This window comes from Ylistrum balloti, unplaced genomic scaffold (assembly GCF_031769215.1).
Source record: "Ylistrum balloti isolate Yb309-2 unplaced genomic scaffold, AGI_CSIRO_Ybal_v1 Utg370050, whole genome shotgun sequence".
Classification (NCBI taxonomy): Eukaryota; Metazoa; Mollusca; class Bivalvia; order Pectinida; family Pectinidae; genus Ylistrum; species Ylistrum balloti.
The window spans coordinates 689,964-712,888 of record NW_026782103.1 but is presented as its reverse complement, the minus strand read 5'-3'; the positions used below and the strand labels follow the sequence as shown (position 1 = coordinate 712,888).

Below are 22,925 nucleotides of genomic sequence, written 5' to 3'. Positions count from 1 at the left end.
AAAAAAAAAAAAAAGAAAAAAAAACGGGTGTAAACAAATAAAAAGTAAAAACTAATTTGAAACAGAAAAACAAACATCGTTTTATTGAATATTTCCATACATTAATAACTGATGTTTGAAAATAGTCTTAAATGACGTCAAATATGGTCTGTACATATTTTATAATGTTCACTGCATCGTGATAACATAGCGTAACGATTAAACATAATTCATATTCTATTTGGAAGTATAAAATGTGTACGCAAATTATTCTTTTGTGCCAGGTAAATGAATATTGACATGTATTTTTATATTATTACGTAATCAAGCTGTCATAGCGGATGACCTGATATAATTTTCTATAAATCTAAGTGAGTTTCAAAAACGAAGATCTATTTTTTTTCTTCAAAATTTCTAAAAATGTACTATAACGAGGCGCCGGAAAAAGAATATGAAGGATGTTATTGGTATTTTTGTGATTGTCATAATGATGATTTACCTGGTACAATCATGAATATTTCGTTTCAATATCAAGTATATATCACATTAAAGATACATAAGATTATAATATCTAGTAAGTGTATATCATTTATTGCCTGATCGTTCTTGACCTATTTATACTCCAAATATCTTAAAACACATTAGTGTCAAAGAAGATATAGCACTTTTTATATTACTTCACAACAATTACTAAAGGCAACATGAATCCGGTATATGAATAAAGAAAATCGGTTACATCTGCAACAAAGATACCATAATAACCATATCTCTAAATCTTTACAAGAGGAACCTTCGCTCAATCATTAAGTAAATCCACTCTTTACACAGTTTACAAATAAACAGCTTTCACATCAATATTAAGTCCATTTTGTTGAATTTATGTTGTTAGTATTGCAAATTAGGTAGAAATTAGATATATACCTTTTACGGTGAGAATTGTTCTCGTCAGATTTGTCTGTACAAAGAACCCAGTTATATATTTATAATATATTTTGTAAAACAAAACCCCTATTGTTGTAACAATAATTTAAAAAATAATTGTGGTGAAACGTATTAAGACTTTTCAACTTTAACATCTGAAACATGTAAACAAACGCCAACACTGTATTAGGGTCTGTATTGCAGTTTACATTGACAGTGTCTTGTTCTAACTTTGCCTACGTTTAAGGAAAAAATACTACAAATTTTAATTTTATTAATATCGTCATATCTTCTCGACCAATCATTGTATGTTATTAGAAATAAGTATTTTTTTCATAGGGAAAATATTTATTTGAATATGGATCATTTTAATTAAAAAATCGTGGTGATCGGAGGTCACCAATAAAATCCCTCAGAATAATTTTCCATCAAATACCAACTGTTTGGCCACGCACACATCTTGATTTCGTAAAACGAAAGTAGTTTCACTTAGATTGTTTTTCCTCATTTAGCAAACATAAAACAACATAAATAACCACTTATAAATGATCATTTCGTTTTTACGAAATATATGCTGTGAAACTGAGATTCCATGATAACTACATTAGTTATGCTTGTGGATTAACACAAAGCTTCAATTTCACATGTTACAGTATACAATAGTTACAGAAATACAATCAAAGATTAGTCTTTTAACAATAATGTTTTCCATATAGCTTTATAAGTTCGAAGAAAATATTGCTATATGTATCATATGTAATATTGACATTACAGAGATGTTAATATATGATCGACAAGGCATTTGCCTAAAGAATATTTCATTATGAATCCGTGACCAGCTTCATCGAGTTGACATGTAGGATTCCTCTTCTGTACTATACTGTAACTTAGTGTACTTATATTTCCATGACAACATGGCTTTAGTTTTGTGCCACATTGTAAGTACTAACGCTAGAACTACCAATAGTAACGCTAGTACAGGGAATAACATATAGGACAGTCATGCTATCGTATGGCGACCGGACGACGTACGCTTCGCCCTAGGAAGTTGTTTAATTTGCATTCCGTTCGGTGACTGTATTTTTAATGCCTCAGAAAAGATGTTGTTTAGGTTCGGTTCAATGCGTTTCCTGTTTTCTTCTACTGGCATTATGTCTTGTCCAAACATTGGCATGAAAGGAGAAATATCTAATAGGTTACTTCCTGGTAAGTGTTCGCTTCTGTAATGGTTTTCAATATTCGTAGTAGCTGTGGGGCTTTTCATGGTAATGGAGAATGCGGCTGTTGTATGTTGATGATTTCCTGGACGACCAGTCACCATTAGTCTACTTTCCGGTAGGTGAGTTGTTTTGCTTGTTGTAATCTTCGGTCTAAACCTTACAGTTGTCTCCCTTTGGTAACTTGACGGGCCATGATGAATATGGTCGATTTTGTTATGTCCCTTAACGTGATGCTGACCACTTTTGTCCCATACCTGTGTGCCGTAGACAGCAAAATGGCTGTTTTTCTGTCCATTTTGCAGACTAAAAACTGCGGTGTGTGCTGGTGTTGTCACTACCGTTTTCTCCGTCGTTGTTGTTAACTGCTCAGTTTTTCGTGTGGTTTTCAGCATTCTGTCCATAAATCTGTGATTATTTGTCCTGTCGAAGTGACCACTTGAAGGTATACGGAGCATGTTCAAACGTCTCGCAGATTCATCCCCGAAACTGATGTCCCCGTTAACAGAGGTCAACGAAAATCGAGCAGGTAGACCGCTTTCGTGCGTCACCTCTGGTACCAGATACTCTTTAGTAACGCGGATAGTTGTTGGTTTGGTGACACCAGAAGTAAGGTACACTCGCCGCGTTGTCTTAGAGGTATTTGGGGTAGAATTATAAGGTGAAGTTTGATGTCGACTTGTTGTTGTTGTCGTTGATACTGTTGTTCGTGTCGTCTTCGACGTGGCTGCTGCAGGAGTCGATTTATTGTTAGCGAAAATATCAGCCAACCTTTTAAGAATATCATTACTGTTTGGCAATGTATGCAAGAACGAATGGATGTCCTCAATAGACAGGGGTTTAACCATAGTGTCATTGCTCGCAGTAGGATTTGTATCGTTATTTGCCAGAAAGTAAGAACTGTTACTCATAGGCGGTGTCGTAACAGGCGGAGAAGGAGTTGTCGAACTCCGAGTAAATCTGGTCTGACGAGTTGTACCGTAAGTTGATCTCCTATGGATAGAATCATGATGGGTCTTACTTTCATTAGACCTTTTATTTTCAAGTTTAACTAATTCGTTTAATACACTGTTGACCACCAGTTCTGTACCTTGTTGTTTCTTGTGTGCTTTGTCCATTGCGTGCAAGTTCTTTCCATACTCTATAACCGCTAGCCTATTGATGAGATCTTGTATCATATTGGTGTTCCGTACAAGATCTTGTCGCATGCCTCCATAGAACGGGTCTATAATATTGATTGTTTCCACGCTACCAGTGTTATTAGACTCGTCTTCATCGTTGTCTTCATTTACCGGTTTCTTTGTGGTTGTTGACTCGTTGGTGGTAACAAGGATATCGGTTATCAGAAATTTAGGAGTGTTTGGTGTTGTTGGTACAACAGTAGAAGGCATCATTGCTGCGGTCACAGGTAGCAAAGCTGCAGAAGGTACAGTTGGAGCGGTTGGTAGTGCACCAGCGTCGAGACCGGCATTTGGGGGCGTCGCATCAAGACTAGTACCATTTATCTCAATTTCTTCTGGAATATCAGTAACTCCTGTGTTTATTTCCGGTTCCATTTCCCCATATATAGGAGTCTTTGCAATTGGCTTTTTGTTAACGGCGGTATTTAACGAAACTGTTTGGCTGTTGATGACCGAACCAAGAGGGACAGACAAGGGGGGTTGTGGACCCTGTGACGGTGTATCGTATAAAGCCATTATTCCTGTCCGGTTTTCGTTACCAAAAGGACTAACAGTCACTGCCTCACGAAGACTTATAACTCTAACTCCACCCATTCCATCAGGGACAATCTTCACTCCTTTGGAGTTAGGGTCTATCTGGATGACCATTCGCTTTGGATCAGGCGTTGACATGCTATTTGGTGATTGAGTCACTGGGGCAGCCGGTGCGATTCCGTGGAATGTCTGACCACCTATCGTTCCAACTGAACCTGTAGGGGATTGATTAGAGGTTACAACACTTGATGGTTGACCAGTAAGAATTCTGTGGATATCGTGAACCGTCTGGGCATTTCCAAGTCTGCTCAATACATGAGCTGAAAGAGCATTCAGTGGTTTAGAATTTAAGATATTTGATACCGGTTGTGTATTTGAGTCACCAGTCGCTAGACCTGCTCGTTGATTGACTGTTTGGTGTAATGGTTGCGTGAAGGTGGCTTCCTCTCTTGTCGGAAGCAGTTGCTGCTGAGACTGTATATTCGAATGTGATGCAGGAGCTTGCCCAGGCATCCCTCCAGCATGATTATTTATTACTGATTGAACTTGACCTGATATCAATTGAGGATTTAAAGCTTGATTGACATTTTGGTTTTGATGAATGATACCAGAAGTTTGTATATGGTTATTTTGGAACGTTTGACTTTGTAACTTGTCCAGTGGCTGAGGTGTAATAAACTGACCAGCAGAACCAGGACTTCCGATGACGATTGGGCCTTGAGCCACCTGACCTTGAACTTGTTGAACTTGAGTAAGATCTTGCACTGGCGCATTTGGAATCGGAAAACTTTGTTGCATGTCATTAATGTTTGAAGAAAATCGATTTTGATTCACACCAACGACTTGAGTAGGACCTACTTGCGTTTGTGATACCCCGAGAGATTGTCGCTCTAATCCGCCGTTCTGAATTCCAAGCTGTTGGGGGTTTACTCCAATATGTTGCTGTACTGGTCCGCTGTGATGTACAGGAGTATGGACTTGATTTTGTTGAATGCCTGTTTGTTGTGGCTGATTCCCAGACTGTATAGATATGCTTGCACCTGCTGGCTGAGCAACACCCGTATGGATATTGTGTATAATGCTGGATCCTAATGTTGGTCGAAGATCGAATGTTCCTGCATTCCTAGTCTCTTGCAATGGAATACCAGCAATGGCTGCTTGGGGGCTCAGAGGCTGTTGAGGGATTTGCATTGTGTTTGAACCAATTATTGGCTGCATTACGCCCTCATTGTTACTGTTGACAAATGTCGGTTGAGCTTGTTGACTCTGATGTTGGTGTTGCCATGATAAGTCCTGGGTTGGTTGAATGGATTGTTGCACTTGTTGAACTGGCGAATGACCCTGGCTCTGAACCACGTGTCCGAAAACATTACTTGCTGAATTGCCTTGAATAATCTGATCATTCCTAAGGATAGGATCAACGGCTACGGATTCTGTCTGAAACTGTCCTGATATTTGACCCTGTACTGACATTTGACCCTGTCCTTGACCAGTGTTTAAAACATTCTGTCTAATACTAACGACTGAGTCGACTGGTCGTGTTTGAGTCTGTATTCCTTGCATATCTGTGACGATCCTTTGATCGTTTGTTTGCATCTGATCGTTCATTACACCAACAGCCGTCCTGCCGTTGGTAACGTGATCGTGTATACCAATGATAGGACCTTGTGAAAATGTCTGAGGGATGTCTGGAGCAATCTGGTTTTGTTGACGCGACACAAACTGATCCAGATTATGAATTATGGGCTGATTTCTCGTTGATAATGGTACAGCAAGATCAAGTGAATTTTGTGATAAAAGATCATTTATTGCCATGGAGGGACTAGCTTGATTGTTATTTCCGGATACGGATACATCCTGAGGGTCAGACGAAAAACCATTCGAAATAAGTCCATCTGTCTGTAGCAAATTGTCTTGAATTGCGAATTGCGGGTCATTGATACCTAACCCAGCGTCATTAAATGTTGGCCGAATAATTGGCTGTATCCTGTCGACAGATATGACTCTCTGAGGTCCTCGACTGCCAAACCTTTGACCAGGTGATGCTCTCCTAGAACTACTTTCAGACACACGTTGATTCACTGCTATACCGCTACCACCAGAAGAGCTTGAACCAGATGAACTAGATCTGCGCCCGGAAGATTGTCTGGTGTTGGTGGAACTTGCTCCGTTCGCCATACTCATTCCGACACCAACGCCTACTGATGCCGGCATAGATGCTTTAAGTTCTTTTAGAAATCTATTAACTGATGGAGGTAGAACATTATTACCAACAATACCGGATCCCGAATTAGTATTACCGCTACGAGTGTTTTGGCGGCTTCGCTCATTACTCCCTCTTATTCTTTGGGAAGATGATGTTCGTGTTTGCTGTACTCTATTTGACCTTTGACCAGTATTCCTACGTGAGGATGTCTGTCCTGAGTTTAATCGAGAGGATACCCTATTCACCCCTACAGAACTACCACGTGATGACAGTTTGGAGGTCCCGCGTGACGAGTCCCTTGATGTTGTGCCGGCCTGTGAAGATGAGGCTCGCGAGGAAGATGACCGCAACGATGATCCACGCGACATACCACGTGATGAAACTCGCGTTCCGGTGGAAGACGGATCACGCACTGCAACTCCTGATGAAGATGAACTACGTGCACTGCTCCGAGACGAATCAGTCGGGCGTAATTGTTCACTACGTTGGGGGAATCTCGCCACTGAAGATCCACCCGCTCGTGAAGACACACGAGACGACACACCAGAACGAGAAGACAATCTTGATCGTACAGCAACACCCTCACGCGCAGGCGTGTTAGCAACGCCTCCACGAGATGAAATACTACCACGTGACGTCACACGATCCCTCACTGCTACAGCTGTACGTGCTGGTCCACGAGAAACAGCTGTACGTGCTGGTTCACGAGACACAGCTACAGTGCGAGGTGATGCTCTCGCACGTGACGACACGCTAGCTCTTGACGACGCACTCGTGCGTGACGAACCGCTTGCACCTGACGATCCACTGGTCCGAGATGCAACTCTTGTACGTGACGACAATGATGGTGTCCTTCTTTGTGATCCCTGTGATGTTGGGACAACACGCCCCTGTGTCCGTACAGATGATCTCGTTCGAGCAGGTGTCTGATCACACGTTCGTCCTGGAAAACATCGGTTGGTTCCCCTTTGATCTTCTAAACGACCACTTGATCGGCTAGAGCTCTGCAAAATGCAAAGAAAATATATTTAAAAACCAACATTAACTGTCTATAACAAGGCATCACGGATAGATGAGACTACAAACCTATCGAGAAAAGCTATAGGAACAATAACCCGGATTTAAAAATCTGTATAATAGATCGACAGAAGCGGATTCGGAAAAGTAACTTTAAATGAATAGGACAAATCTAATGCATTGCACTCTATGGACTGTGGAAGTATGTCACAATGGAAACGTAATGGCAGAATTATGATTTTTCGGGAAATTCGAATCGTAACGAAACAAAATGTCTTGAAGATAATTCCCCATAACATGAAGGTACTTTACAGTGTTGTACGAGCCTAGTGTATTTATCACATGCTACGTTTCATTCCTTTTAGTCTGGTACTAAACGAGCTTTGTAAGTTTTTTTTATTTGTAGTTTTGTTGTAAACAGAAATTTAGACGAGATGAAATAAACAGTAATTCATATATCTTTGGAATGAAGGCATAGGGTCATCTTTACTAAGGTCTCGAAGTCATAGGGATGTAATTCCTCATAGAAAAAAAAGTTTTTTATTACACAAAGCTGTTATGTTATTCTCATCATTTGGCAACTGTTATCTAATCATATTGCTAATTAATATGCTTTAAAATAAAACTTCTGGTGATGTATATTACAAAGTTAACACCAAGATGAATTTTAATAACGGGTCGACTTTAAAATCAAAACTTCACAAATCATATATCTAGGTCAAATTGACAATATGCCCAGACAGACGATAGTCAGTATTTTGTTATATCATGCTTGAGCTATTTCTGTATACAGGCAGATCCATTAATAACTTATATACACCATGTCTACATGGCGCCAAAGTCTGTGTCCAATGTCCATCGATATCAATAAATCGATATAACATATATTGACCAGCTGCTATAAAACAAACGTCATGCTGACTTTGATTGAGTAGTGTATCAATGAATGGCTAATATTAGAAGTGTATAGGAAAATGTTCCGGATTCGTATATACTGTAAAGATTTCTTGAGGGATTTATTTTTGTTTATTTTTAAGATACTCTACATAAAATATAAATATTTACATTGATTATGTTACTAGTTAAGATTGTAAAATTTATCTACAAAATCACGAAACCACGAAATCTGAGGACTACCAAAATACAGGATTTTACAGTATAGAGTGGACATCAATACATTTTCTTCAGCGCCAAATTGCACTAAATAAAAGAAGAAGAAAATAAAGAAATAATGTAAAAAAAAAGAGAGAGAGAGAGAGAGAGAGAGAGAAAAGATAAACTTTCGAGGGAAATAAATAGAAATTTGGGGACTTAAGACTAAAATGTGTACAGGTAAATCACAATAGATAAAATATCAAGGACGATTATAAATAAAAAAGTGGACGACGTAGCAAAATACGGACTCTGAATGAAACTGGTTGATGTCCGTCAGGATGGGTAAAAATATGCGAACCTATCAGTTAGACTTAGAAGTTATGAAATATTTTATAATGAACTTTGTATTATTGTTATACAAATTTATGAATTCAATTTCCTGTGCAATATATATGACTTACACCTTATATGTATCTGCAACACAGTTACTGTTAAACTATTCATTTTCGGAGGAGTTTTATTTTTCGTTGGATTCGTGATTACTCATAGCTTATGAATTCAAATGTTCACGAAACAAACAGTAAACGAATTAAGAATGACATATAGATAGAAATGTACAGAAGCATATTCCGACCACGTTGTAGTTTATTTTTGCTCGAAATTTCGAGTTAGTAATCCGAAATTTTGAGTTAGTAATCCGAAATCTTGAGTTAGTAAGTCGAAATTTCGAGTTGTTATCACGAATTTTCGGGTTAATATCTCGAAATTTCGACATACGAACTCAAAATTTCATATTACTAACTCGAAGTTTCGAGTTGCTATCTCTAAATTTCGAGTTGCTATTTCAAAATTTCGCATTGCTATCTCGAAATTTCGGGTTAATATATCAATATATCGAGATAAAATAAAACACAACGTGGCCTTCTTTATCAGATAGTTGTTATTCTCCAATTATAGTCAGTCAAATAAGCCGATTCGAATATACTAGTGCTAAAATGGACATCAATAGAGATAAAACGTAGAAAATAGGAATCCATAATTATCACTACAGGAGAATACACATACAAAAAAATCTTAATCCAAATTCAGAATCTAAACCGACTGTTTCTGTCATAGGTACACAATACTTCTCATATAAGCATACCGTTATATCAGCATGTTGATTTAGGAAACGAGACCAAGTAAACAGTCATTGGAATTGTATATTATTTAGGAAAATATTTAGATTAAATCATGATAAAAACAGGACATAGATGGAGATGAATCAACAAAACAGCGATATCTTAACCAAATCTAAAGCCAAACTCACAATCGTTGAAATGAGAGCGAAATATAAAAAAAAAAATTTGAGTGGAAAATATGTAATGAAATATAATAATGACACATGGCGTTCTGGAAGATGAAGCGTCTTTTGCTTCATTGACGACACAATGGAAATCTGTGTTAGAAATTACCTATCACTATACCTAACGATTAGACAAATATTTACAATATATTATAATATATTGGGTCACCATATCAATGCCTTCTTAGAAAGCGCAGAAACATCTACATTCTGTATTCCTTTACATACACAAACCCATAAGGATTACACGTATCTTAATTCTTATCTTTATCATATGTATCGCCTGGAATTTTAGAATTAAGGTTTTTTTATTCTCAAAGCTAAAATCCGGCTTTTTTAAATTTTACTTTTTTTCTTTTTTTTTTTTCCTTTTATAATTTAATAGTAATCCGATAAGACGGGGTGGGGTGGGGAGAGGGAGGGGTTGTTTAATTATGTTATATTAAAGTTCCTTTGTGCGCTGTGTTATTTGTAATTACTGTAACCCTGGTAAAATACTAGCCGCAATATACAACTCGGCTAGGGATACCTTCTCTTTAGCTCGATTGGTTGAGCGTCAGACTAGTAAGCAAGGGGTCCCAGGTTTGATTCCTAGCGGAGACGTTGAAATAAATAATGACCGCTGTTACATAACTGTTGTATCAAGTATTGAAAATGATAGTAGACAATTTTCACAGTGGCATCATCAAAATCTAATTCTTACTCAATGTAAGCCAAAGTCATGTCGAGATTATGTGAGATGAGAGAAGGAATCGGTTTCAATGAAAACGCTCTGGAAATGTGAAAATAACCGGCATATTTTGCAATGTCTACGCAAGATGTCAACACATAAAACGATTACGTCATTGACGTAATCACTTTGTGTGTGGACAGTTGTTCTAGGTGTATATTCCCATGTCACGCGCTGACAATTATGGCGGGAGATTAATTGGTCATGTTTTTGATTACGTAAAAAGAACACATTGACATTTTATGTTGCGGACGTAATTCAATGTTGATACATACAAGTAAACAATAGGACATGGCAAATTATCGAACATTTCAGCCGATTCCGGTAGAGGGTGTGATTTCCGGAAAAAATATCAAGTTGCACACTGCCGATGTGTGAAACCAACCATGTAACAGTTTACAAATAGCAGATGTCAGCAAAGTCATGTGACATCTTTTTCAATGTTTGCAGAGTATTGGTTTTAAATTTTTTTTAAAAATTGATAACTTTATTCACAATTCCAGTTTTAATTCAATGGAATTTTTCATATTTATTTTCATAAGTTTTGATATAAATTTTGACAAGTTACCGTTTTAACGATTTTTTTTGTCGACATTGTATTTCCATTGGTTGATAACAGTATCATATTTCAATAATATATGTTGAGTCTTCGTTCAAACTCTATCAAATAAATATATGTTTTCTCGGGAAAAAAATGTTTCATTTCCCATGGACATGACAATTTCGTTCTTTTCAAAATTGCACATTAAGTTTAATTTCTCGGATATCGATTTGCTTACTTTACATACTTTTTTTTTATTTTTTATTTATCGAAAAACACATGAGGAATAAATAGATTCATATATACTATCAGTATATAACTCCCACCGTCACACACTTACTGAGAATAGTCATTCATCATTTTCACCACTAAACACATAGCATTTTGAGTTGCACACTATATCTTAACAAAGATAGACACTAAGTAACACAATCACGCTAAATATATATGTATAACTTGCAGCCATACTAGCACTCCAGCATTGTTACATATACAAACAACATCAGCATCTGACATCAACGTAACTTTACAAACTTTACTCCAGCTTTAAACTAAAGCATTTTTTTTATGAAGAAATATATTTTCATACCCCTAAATCTTTTTCTCGTATTTCCTAAGACTGACCTAAATATGTCCTGGGATTTTTCTTCACTATTTCCGGATTTACATATTGATCTTTGTCAATAAGTGAATATGTTAATTTCAAATAATGATTTTGATACGGAATGACGTTCCATAACTCAATATACAGTTCTTGTTACAAGCCTCTCTTTGAATAAAAGTACGTTTTTTTAGAATCAGTAAATGTATCGTGAATTTTAAATATATTTCGAAACAAAGAATCGCGACCAGGCGGCTACAAACAGGTGTAGGGAAACTGTGATACATAATAATGTCAGAAAAAAGAACGTTTAGTTATGGTCATTAATGAGCACTACCCAGCATAAACGTTATTCAAATACCGAGAGAAGACAAAAGGAGAGACTTATTGAAAAGCAAGAGAAAGGGGGTTGGTAGTGAACTTTTAATAAGTATTTTCTTGCATGAATGTAAGCGGTATACAAGAATGTCCATGGATTGAACCGATTTTTCTTTTGTTTTGAAATACCAGAAAAAAACACCAATTAAGTTACAAATGTTCAGAATATTTGATATAAAGAGATTTAAGAAATCCTCTCTTATTCTATGTATAGGTTTCAAAACTGCTGTGGAAAAAAAATCATTCCTATATTTCTCTAGCTTTGCCATTTGGAACTGATTATCGTACTATTTTTTATGTTATAGCTGTATTAGGTTTCAAAACTACTGTGGAAAAATCATTCCTAGCTATTACTAGCTCAGTCATTCGGAACTCGAACTTGTTTCGTTAAATCTCTACGAAAAATTTCGAGGAATGTTCCTCGTTTTGTTTTTGCCACTTGCTTTAGTTATCGACTTTAACAGAAAAGAGACAACGTCGTTATTAGATACTTAAAACCACAATGAAAGTAATGTTTAAAATGCATATGATATTTTCTGATGAATTTACCCGATTCAGTTAATTGATACTTTTAATATTTAATATTGATTTGTGAAATACATTAAATAACCTGTGAATATTTCGGTATAATTATTTCAGATCTATCTAAGTTTGATAAACAGGTCGGCTTTGCTAAAAGTATGTTACAGCATTGAGGGTTTAATTTGCAGAAAATCTGTCTTCATTTATTTGCATCATCCAGACCATTTGTTTCATGTCCGTGTTTAAAATCAATAATTGTGTCTTTATACTGTATGATTTGTCTAGCTGTAATAGTAAGACTTAAGCTTGGACTTAAGCCGACTTAGACAGAAGGATGAATAACTTAAAAACCTACCGCTGCAGTTTGTATTCCGCTCCTAGTCCGGGTATTTCTACTTGACATCCGGGTATTTGTTGCACTGTCACGAGGACTGATGCCAGTGCGCTCGTCGATGGTGGACATATGGCTAGTAAATACTCCATCCGGTAAAACTAGAGAAAATACCAGGATCACTATCCAGAATGCCATTCGACTTTTCAATCGTAAGCTTATATTTCCATCCACTTCCATCGAATTCCTTTCGTTTTGTTCCAAGACGCAGTAGTTAGAAAAATTAATAGAAATATTTACAATATTTAATAACAGTAACGTGCCATGATTTCGATTCCTTTAACAATTTAACGTTGAAGTCTTTATGTTCCGAATGGATAATTTATCAATTGCTGCATTTGAAACTGATACGATATTTCATTAAAAGCTGAATTTTCTTCTCAGATTTTACACATATTTTAAAAAAAATACGTGCAAAATGTCTTCCGAGACAAACAGCTTCGACGTTTCCAGCGACAAGTGGCGTTCTAACGTCTCAGATTATTCCACTGAACTCCCATAAGTCTTTGTGATCTTTACGAGTTATAAAGTCATTGCAAAAACAATCTGCCGATGCACGTTGTAAATGTCGCTTTGTAGACAAGGCCGGCTGTCAAATAGAGCGTGATGGAGATAAATGGCCTTGACTAGATCTTTCGCGTATATCCGTCAACCATCGGGCGTTTCCGACCGACGACGGAAACACACGAATTCATTTCGACAAGATATTAAGCAATGATTTCATTTCCGCATGCCGATATGTTGGATTTTTTCGTTTAGGATGCGTCATTGGTAATCACTCACGTGATTGGTCAAGCATTGAATGATAAGCAAGTAAAGCATATCGAACACAATGGTTCATTAAACATATCAACTAGAATTGCGGTCCAGTCGCCTGCTAATTGTACCGTAGTGTTCAACGGACTATTTGATATCTATAAAACAACACTAACAGGTACTAATGACAAGGTCATGTCCAGTAGTCTTCACACTGACCAGTCACTGTCGGCGTCATGAACCGCAATAGGACATGTCAGAAGTAATTATTCAAAAAGAAAATTATCAACCAGATTTTTTTTTCTTCTCTGCAGAATATTAATGATAGGCGTATCACGCAAATATATAGTTTTTTAATTATTACTTTCTGATAAACAAGGACACTTTACCATGTAACAAAGAAAGACGTTTTTTATAACCTGTTCTCACATTGCAAAACACTTGATAATCTAGCATTTTAAAAGAAAGAAAAAACTTTCTTCCTGGCATATCTTAATTTTTTTCTCAATGTCGAGGCCACGTCAGTGAATGACGTCACATATTAGAGTGATGATGTATGAAGATCAATGATATATAAATACGTTACACAACTTAAAACTATCACCTTATCACTGGGAAAGAATATGTTGAAATAGTTGTTGAAGAATTATAGTGTTGAACGCAAAATATCGTAGAATTCGTAAACAGTACAAATAATCTGTTTGTGCGGGTTTTTTTTTTTAAATTTATTTGTCTTATTTGATTTATTATTTTTCTACTTTATTTATTTATTTATTTATTTATTTGTTGCTTTGTTTACAATCGTGGAACATCAAGACTTCCTAAAACGTACCATAACATCAATGGTCCCGTTTACAAACAGGAATATTTTATAACTACAAGAATGAATTCATTTACAATACAAACTGTGTAATCTTAACCTCTGTTGTATATCAGAAGATATTGTTTACGAACCCGCTATAGACAACAATGTCTTCGTTTAACACTAAGATTATGTTGGCACTGAAATTACATATATTGACTATGCGAAACTTCCATTGTCATTGTGAGTGCATACCAACCCTATTGGACTGGTTGTCCTGAACGTATCTCGAGAATATGTACGTCACTTATATAAATCAAAGGAAATAAAGACAGTACTTAATGAAGTTGATGCTTACAGTTAAGGAAAACACAGTACACCGGCCCGACTGACCACTGACCATTGCACCTGTGGACGGCGTAGGTGGACATCATTCTGACAGGCGAGTGGAGTTTTAACGGCCTTTCAATGCTTAATGCCTTTTTTTCTTCGCACTGTCTTTGTAATCCACACAGAGACCTACAATTTTACTATCTATAACGAGAGAATGACCTTTCAATACATAATGCCTCTCCAGTTTGACACGTTCTTTGTAAGAACAACAAGAAGATATCAACATGCCATCATAACACAAACACAAATACAATAAAACAAGTGCAAAATCTGAACAAAAGCAGATTTTCACGGAGATTCCTGAAAAGTACAAGGATAATAAGACCAGGTGTTTCGGAAGAGTAAGCGTAAAGAGTAAATGTTGATCAATTTAAATTAATGAGAATTCTAAACGATGTAAGTTGACACGGAAATATCATGTTTAGATGTGAGTAATACTGAATGGTTTTCTGGGTATTAATTATATTAGGTAAAATATATCATTCTGTTTACACTATAGAGGGGTCACGTGATATTTCTATCTATCTTCTAAACAGAACGATTGTCAAATCCGGGTGCTCCGAAAGAGTAAGCGTCTTCTGCTTCATCGACAACCACCACCATGTAAAATCTTGTCAATCCAAGTAAGTAATGTCATGCTTTCGATTTAGTCTAATGTAGAGAACAACGGAACAAACAGGTTAACTTAGTAACTAAAAGAATTTTCAGAATCTTGTAATAAAGATATCCATTTTTGAAGTTGTGAATATCGGCTTTATAAACAAATCTGAAGATTTAAACATAACAGTGAAACAATGACGTTAACTACACTATGCAGATTTGGTTTCCCTGTAAAATTTCATGAAAACTCTTTGCTCATGAATTTTCATATACCAATTAAATGTTTTAATATTTCTCGTCTCAAAAACAAGCGAATATGATCGTTGCTGTTGCATTATCAAGTACAATGAATAGAATTTCTTTCGACTTGTGAATCAGCAGAGGTTAAAGTAAGGATTGGTTAGCCCATGGTCAGCTTAAAGTTACCGTGTTCGAGAAGTGACACTTGCCCTTTAAGGTCCTATCTTGGTTACTTTTGGTTCCAGCTGTACACTATACAGTCCTAAATCGACAGAAATCAACATCGATGTCACTATTCTTGTTAGGTTAAGATTTCTTTGTGTTTTTAAGTTATGCTTTAGAGTATTTTTTATCCAACGAATTTGTTTCCGAGATCGAGTTATTCAAAATAAGTACGTCAAAACGGGATCTTTGCTCAACATTTAATCTAAAGGTCACGTGACCTAAATACAGCTGGCTGGAAGCCGTCTTAAAAGTTACAAAGTGTACACCATTGATCTATCAAATTCCCTATTCAATTAATCATTATCGATAAACTTTGTTGACAGAGAATGTCGTCATCACACAAGTAAACCTGTGACGTCACAACTATTGATGATAACAGAGATACCGCACGTGCGATTGTGTAAAATGAGATCGTGCCAACAACCACATATTCATCGTGGCAAATACCAAGTATTGTTCGCCGTGAGTATGAGGTCACTTCAGCTCATCTCTCAATATCATACTTTGATATTAATCTTCATAATTCGGGTAGTATCAAATTTGTATTTTTGTCTATTTGTGTGGTGCCACGGCAGGGAGGAGGGGGAGGGGAGGGGAAGGGGGCAACATGTTCCAAGACACCGACAATATTTTCTTTTCTTTGTAGTACTTACTGTAAGTGGCTCGGTAACTGCAAAGTCATCCCCACAGTGATGTATGGATGGCAGACGATCAAACGTGTCGTGTCTCGAGGTTCCGTCACATACGTTATCTTGATTTATAAATTGTATGTTCCTTTAGTGTCATTCCCTATAGACAATCTGACCACACTGGACAAAGACAAATGCTGTCTTATAATTTACGTAAACTTCCATAAGGAGGGAGATGTATTCGGCTTGTAATCGATTATAAGTGAGTAAATTTACAAAGTAGAAAGCAATATATTATATCTAACTAAGGTAAGACAATGTTATTGTTTAAATTATAAAAAAAAGATTCCACATGATAATATTAGATGATATATATATACGAAGTGTTGATGAATATGGAATTCAAACGTAATATAAATTTTACTGCAACATCCTATTAAAATCATGTACAAAAACACTTTTGTTCCCTACAAAACATTCAACAATATGTATTTTAAGCAACTTTATATTATATTTTGGTCAAAACAGCCTCATGTTCTAAAAACAAATCCATTCCAATTGGTCTCCTTACTGAAACTATAATTTAGTAAACAATTATAATTTGCCGATTGTGGATAACATAGACCATCAATCTGCACTGGTTTCGGGGCCGAAAACTTTAAAGCAGATTCCAAGTGCGCTAAATAGTTGGGTTTTTTCGATGCATGATATTTCAATGTGAATGATGTATACATTGTTTATTTCAGAATAGCAGGTGTTTAAAACGGAACTAAAAGGACGTTATGGACGTAGTGGTCTAGAGTTAGAATATCTAAGTCTAATCCAAAAACATTGTTAACGACAGAGGTAATTATAGAGGCATAACTTTGGTTAGTTGCAATGGGTAAATTGTTTATATCTGTTCTTAATAGAAGAATTCTGTATTGGGACAAAGACAAAAACATTATTTCTGACGCTCAATTTGGTTTCAAGGAGGGTAGTTCAACTGTAGATGCAATAATTGCACTCCAGTCATTGATCGATAAAACTTTAAAAAATAAACGAAGATTATATTGCTGTTTTGTAGACTATAAAAAAGCCTTTGACTACATCGATAGAAGTGGTTTATGGAGTAAGCTAATAAAACAAGGAATTCAAGGGAAGTTATTAAATATCATAAAATCATTGTACGATAATGTCAAATCTTGTGTCAAATATAAAGGTCATATTTCAGAATATCATCCTAACAGAACCGGTCTCTTTCAAGGGGAAATTTTATCGCCAATTTTGTATAGTCTTTATGTAAACGATTGTGAAATCAATTTCATTAACCAAAGTTGTCCATCTATTGAATTAGGTATGATATCTATATTTTTACTGATGTACGCTGATGACTCGGTTCTCATAGCTGAATCACCAAGCGGGTTGCAATCAATGCTCGATGCACTGCTTAGTTATAATGATAAATAGAAACTTAAACTTAATGTACTTAAAACAAAAATAGATTTTTTTCGAAATGGCGGGCGCATTAAAGATGATGAAAAATGGTATTACAACGATGTTGAAATTGAAGTTGTGAACACATTTAATTATCTGGGTATGCTTTTCAATTTTAATGGTAAAATTAACAATACGAAGCAACATGCCGCAGAAAAGGCGAGAAAATCGTATTTTAGACGGATAAACAAAATGAAAAATCATAACTTTAATGTTGAAACGTTATGTTCAGTTTTTGATACTTATGTTAGTAGTGTATTAACATATGCAAGTGAAGTGTGGGGATTCCATAAAGCTACTGATGTTGAAAAAGTACATTCACATTTTTGTAAAAAGATTTTAGGTGTTGAGAAAAGTACATGGATGCACTCTTATGTATACAAAAATAAATAAACCCTGTCTCACTATCATCTATAAGTCATTTCTAAATTTATATAAACTACGGTAGCCTCGCGGATTGTGCACATAAATGTGTGATAGCTTACTTCGTCTAGATTTCCCATCGTGCGCACATCGTGCAGACTTCATGCAGTCATCGTGCAGACATCACGCACACTTCACGCGCACATCTCAAATCGTGTAACGTTGCGAGATCCAACAACTGTGCAAATTAACTTTGATTAAATTTAATTCTCGTTATGAAAAGGGGAACAACTCCCACAAACATTTATAAAGAACGTAACCTGAAATGCAGATAAATTAGTTAAATCTTGTTTAATGTTTCTGATGTATAAATTTAAACAATTAGTTGCCTTTTATGCATATTCTCACTTACAAGAAATAGCAATGTGGGGTAAAACGGACAAAAAATGTTACCAAGGCAATGACTATGTCCGTTCCATTTATCATATTCTTCTCCACGAAGTTTCAAAATCAGACACATAACTTTTTATATAAAATTTCACGTCTCTTACATAATATTTTATCTATAGTTCACAATTATAAACAGATTTAAGAGATGTTATTTTTACATGCTCCTAATATAATTGATTGAGGATTTAGTTAATTAACTTTATAATTCACTATGACAATTCCAGTTCTTGTTCAAATGGAAATTATATGATTTTAGAGTCTTTAATATACAAAGTCGATACATCAGTGTCCACTGAAATAAACTTCACTTCATATCCTGTCAGTTTTAAGTGTTTGTTGTGTTCTAGACAGATATTTGGTTGGTGATTCAGCACAGCAACATATGTCATATGGACTAAGACCACAATTAATTTCACTATATGTTTCATTGTAACATTAAAATTCATAACTAAGTCCCAAAGTTTCATCTGCAAATTTCCATTTCACTGGCCAAGATCAACATCTGAGAAGCAAAATGTAAAAGTTTCAACCCATCATGTTGGGCATTTTCTGGAGATATACCTCCATATGTGTCACCAACGTCAATTATATACATCCGGGTCAGGGGTAAAGGTGAAAACAGGACTTTTTACACCGGATCCTGCAGCACAAAATACATGTTCAATATGAATGATTTACACACTGACAGTTAGATTATCATCTCTATAACACATCTACATCAAATTTATAGGCAAAAATCTAATTCAAAGAGGCATATTATTTTTTTCCCTAACATACATACATTTTTTAGGGACTTCATTCGTGGGTACTGAACCCGGAAGTATTTAATTGTGGTCTTAGTCCTATTATAGGACACTTTTTTTTTTTTAAATTCAAAAAAAAATATTTTCATCAACTGTGAGCTATTTCAAACATTTCGGCGTAAACAGAATCAGCGTAGGTCAAATAAAACAGGAGTTATGAAGAATTGAAAAACCCCTCTCAGACTGAGATTTTAACTCAGCTTTACATACACTTTGCTGTACATATCACAGACACCAAGCGTCAGGAAAAATGAAACAGATTTTGCAATTATTAAGATATTTCAGTTCTGTAAATTGGTATATAAACTTGAATAATTCCTACATATACCTATACAAAAAAGTTTTTCAATTTCAAATTACAACTTCATTTTTTTTCGTAGAATTTTAATTTTTTTTTAAATTACCAAATTTTAATATTAACTGAACATTTAATCTGCTTTAAAGCATTTTTCAGCTTTGATTTGGACATGAAATAATCAATAGATAACAGTGAAGACTTGCAGTAAACAATCACAGTGAATGACACCCACTGGACTAACTAACAGCCACATGTATACATACAAAGACTATCCATGCCAAAGGCAGGGGAGGGGGGGGGGGGTGTTCTCTTTGGGCCTTTATGTTTACTTTTGGGGCTCTCCCTGTCTCTGAAACACCTTTGATGTTATATTATCAAACAGGCAATGATGTGTATATCACAATGACCAATCAAGTGGTCAGCTTCAGTTTGAATTTTGTATTCTTAATACATCTGACTACTTCTGACTGACCACTGCTGACCACTACTGACCATTACTGACCATTACCAATATGAAGGGAGACAGAAAGAGAAGGAACAATTATTTCAAGCCTGGAAATGTTCCAAAGAATAAGGGCCAGGTATTTAAAGTTGAAGATCCTGAGGTACCTGTCACCAGAGAAGAGAGACCAGCTCTGACCAGAAGACTGACCACCCAGGAATTTCAGCTGATCACCAAGCCCAGTCCTGACGGCCTTTCCCTGGTAACAACAGATACTGGAGACAGACCTTGTCCAACACGGATACTACGGCCGGCAACTGTTACAGCTGAAGAATCCAACTCTGAGCCTGTAATAGAAGGAAACCGGATCATCGACATAGTGTTGATGGTGAAAATGTGGAACGACATCATCAGACTTCACGCCGGACAACCAAACACTACATCATGTATGGTACCGGAGTTTGAACTGGACACCGAGCGGAAAAGGGCTCTGGGATGGAGTTGTGCTGTCCGATGTAATAAATGCCAGTACAGATCTCCACTGTACAAACTACATAGAGAGGCAGACACGGATAAGCCCGGACCAAAGCCAGCCCTTGTCAACAAGTACCTGCCTTCAGCTTTGTGTGGCCAGGCTGTCAGCACCAAAGGAGCCACGTTACTTCTCGGACACCTGAATATACCTGCAGGAGCCAAGAGTGGAGTGCAGCGACAGGCAAATCAAGTGTCCAAGGACATTACTGCCCTCAACAAAAAGGACATGTCCGAGAAGACCAGACTGGTGGTGGAGGCCAACACCCTGAGAGGAGATGATTCCCCGAGCACCATCGGACTAGCTGTGGATGGGCGGTACAACAGCACATCATTTGGAAGTGCTAAGAAGCCAGGGATGAATGCCTCACAGGGGTTAAGTCTGGGTATCGAGACATCTACCCCTAAGAAGTGGATACTTGGACGTGCCCTCCACAACAAACTTTGCTGGACAGGAGCTTGGCTGAGAGGGAAAGGATATGATGTCACCTGATCACTGTGTCATTAGGTTTGAATACAACTGCTTCTTCAATCAAGTAGGGAGGTCAAACATAAACTTAATCAACTCAGCTCAGAGGAAATATATCAACGCCACCACCAATACAAACCTGCTGTCAAGAAAAGAAGTATGTTGTTGTTAGCAGAACAGCACAAGCAGCATGCGAAAAGGTCCAGGTCCGCTCGGAAGTCTGACTACAGGAGAGGTCAGCTAGATCCCAACATCCATCCATGTAGGGGAGACAACCGACCTCAGGACCACCTGTATTGAGAAGAAGAGGTGACAACAAATTTATTAGAGACATGTCAACAATCAGAAAAAAACACAAAATAATGTAACAACAACAGCAACAACAACAACAAAATATATGACTACCTAATGAGGGAACCTCCACGTGGTGGTAGTCGGACAATGTTGTATACATCAGTGTACAATAGCTAATACCCTCAAATCAATAAAAACTCAATTACATTTTCAAATTCAACATGCAGTCACTGAACCCTAAATGACCATAACACACATTTGAATTTAAACAGTACTGCCTGTTATTATTTACAAAATGAGGTTCTGAACTTATGTGCTCTACATTTAAACATAAACTATTATGACAGAGATGGGAACAGTCCAGATCACTTGACAATTCTAAATTTTCAGAAAAACAAATAAAAGCAAGTCTGTGTGCATGTTTCTTTTTCCATTTTAAATCACTGGGGTCCTTAAATGACTGAATTCCATATTTCCCTGTCCTTGTTACAGGTCCAATCCAAATCCTACACAAGCCATTATCTGGGCTAACCACAGAATTTTCTAAGATCTTGTACTTGTATAATTTGAAAAAAATCCTCCATCTTAACTTTTAAAAATCTGGCGTAGGAATACACAAGAACACAAATATGCTAATTTGATGTTATTTATAGATGTCCTGATCACTCCAGAAAATAAAGTTTAAAAATTTTCTAAAAATTTAATTTAATTAAAATTTTAATTATAATCGAAGTGATGAATTAAAAATTATTTCACTACCTAATCAGTCATGAAATATAGAACAACCATGCCAATTTGTATGAGAATCGGTCAAAAAATGTGGGTATGAGAAATAAAAACATGGATTTTTAGGCATGTCATTAAGGACTAAGACCACAATTAATTTCACTATATGTTTCATTGTAACATTAAAATTCATAACTAAGTCCCAAAGTTTCATCTGCAAATTTCCATTTCACCTGGCCAAGATCAACATCTGAGAAGCAAAATGTAAAAGTTTCAACCCATCATGTTGGGCATTTTCTGGAGATATACCTCCATATGTGTCACCAACGTCAATTATATACATCCGGGTCAGGGGTAAAGGTGAAAACAGGACTTTTTACACCGGATCCTGCAGCACAAAATACATGTTCAATATGAATGATTTACACACTGACAGTTAGATTATCATCTCTATAACACATCTACATCAAATTTATAGGCAAAAATCTAATTCAAAGAGGCATATTATTTTTTTCCCTAACATACATACATTTTTTAGGGACTTCATTCGTGGGTACTGAACCCGGAAGTATTTAATTGTGGTCTTAGTCCATATTTATTCGTTCTACACTTTTTTTGTCTCCTCCATAAAAGAGTTCCCACGAATGGAATGAATACTTACTAACATTGAGTTACTTCCCCTTTGACAATGACTTATTACTCATCACCATACTGTATCAGTATAACCAATATATTCTAGTTGTAAACGAATTCTGAATTTTATCAACGGG

General features: G+C 36.3%; 1 protein-coding gene across 1 annotated transcript; it reads right to left on the bottom strand.

Moving 5' to 3' along the window:
* Positions 1-1,900: 1,900 nt before the first annotated feature.
* On the bottom strand, positions 1,901-12,838 carry LOC132549224 (uncharacterized). The gene is made up of 3 exons (XM_060213138.1): positions 12,623-12,838; positions 5,300-7,042; positions 1,901-5,269 (listed from the first exon to the last, which is right to left on the bottom strand). Exons 1-3 carry the CDS (start codon positions 12,836-12,838, stop codon positions 1,901-1,903), a joined length of 5,328 nt encoding a protein of 1,775 aa, XP_060069121.1.
* Positions 12,839-22,925: the final 10,087 nt, after the last annotated feature.

Bases quoted from the DNA above. Each gene is read 5' to 3' on its own strand.
- LOC132549224 (XM_060213138.1), bottom strand. From the start codon at position 12,838: ATGGAAGTGGATGGAAATATAAGCTTACGATTGAAAAGTCGAATGGCA. The intron at 7,043-12,622 runs GTAGGTTTTTAA...TGCATTTTGCAG, and splicing joins GCGGAATACAAACTGCAGCG to AGCTCTAGCCGATCAAGTGG. The intron at 5,270-5,299 runs GTACAGGGTCAA...GGACAGTTTCAG, and splicing joins AAGGACAGGGTCAAATGTCA to ACAGAATCCGTAGCCGTTGA.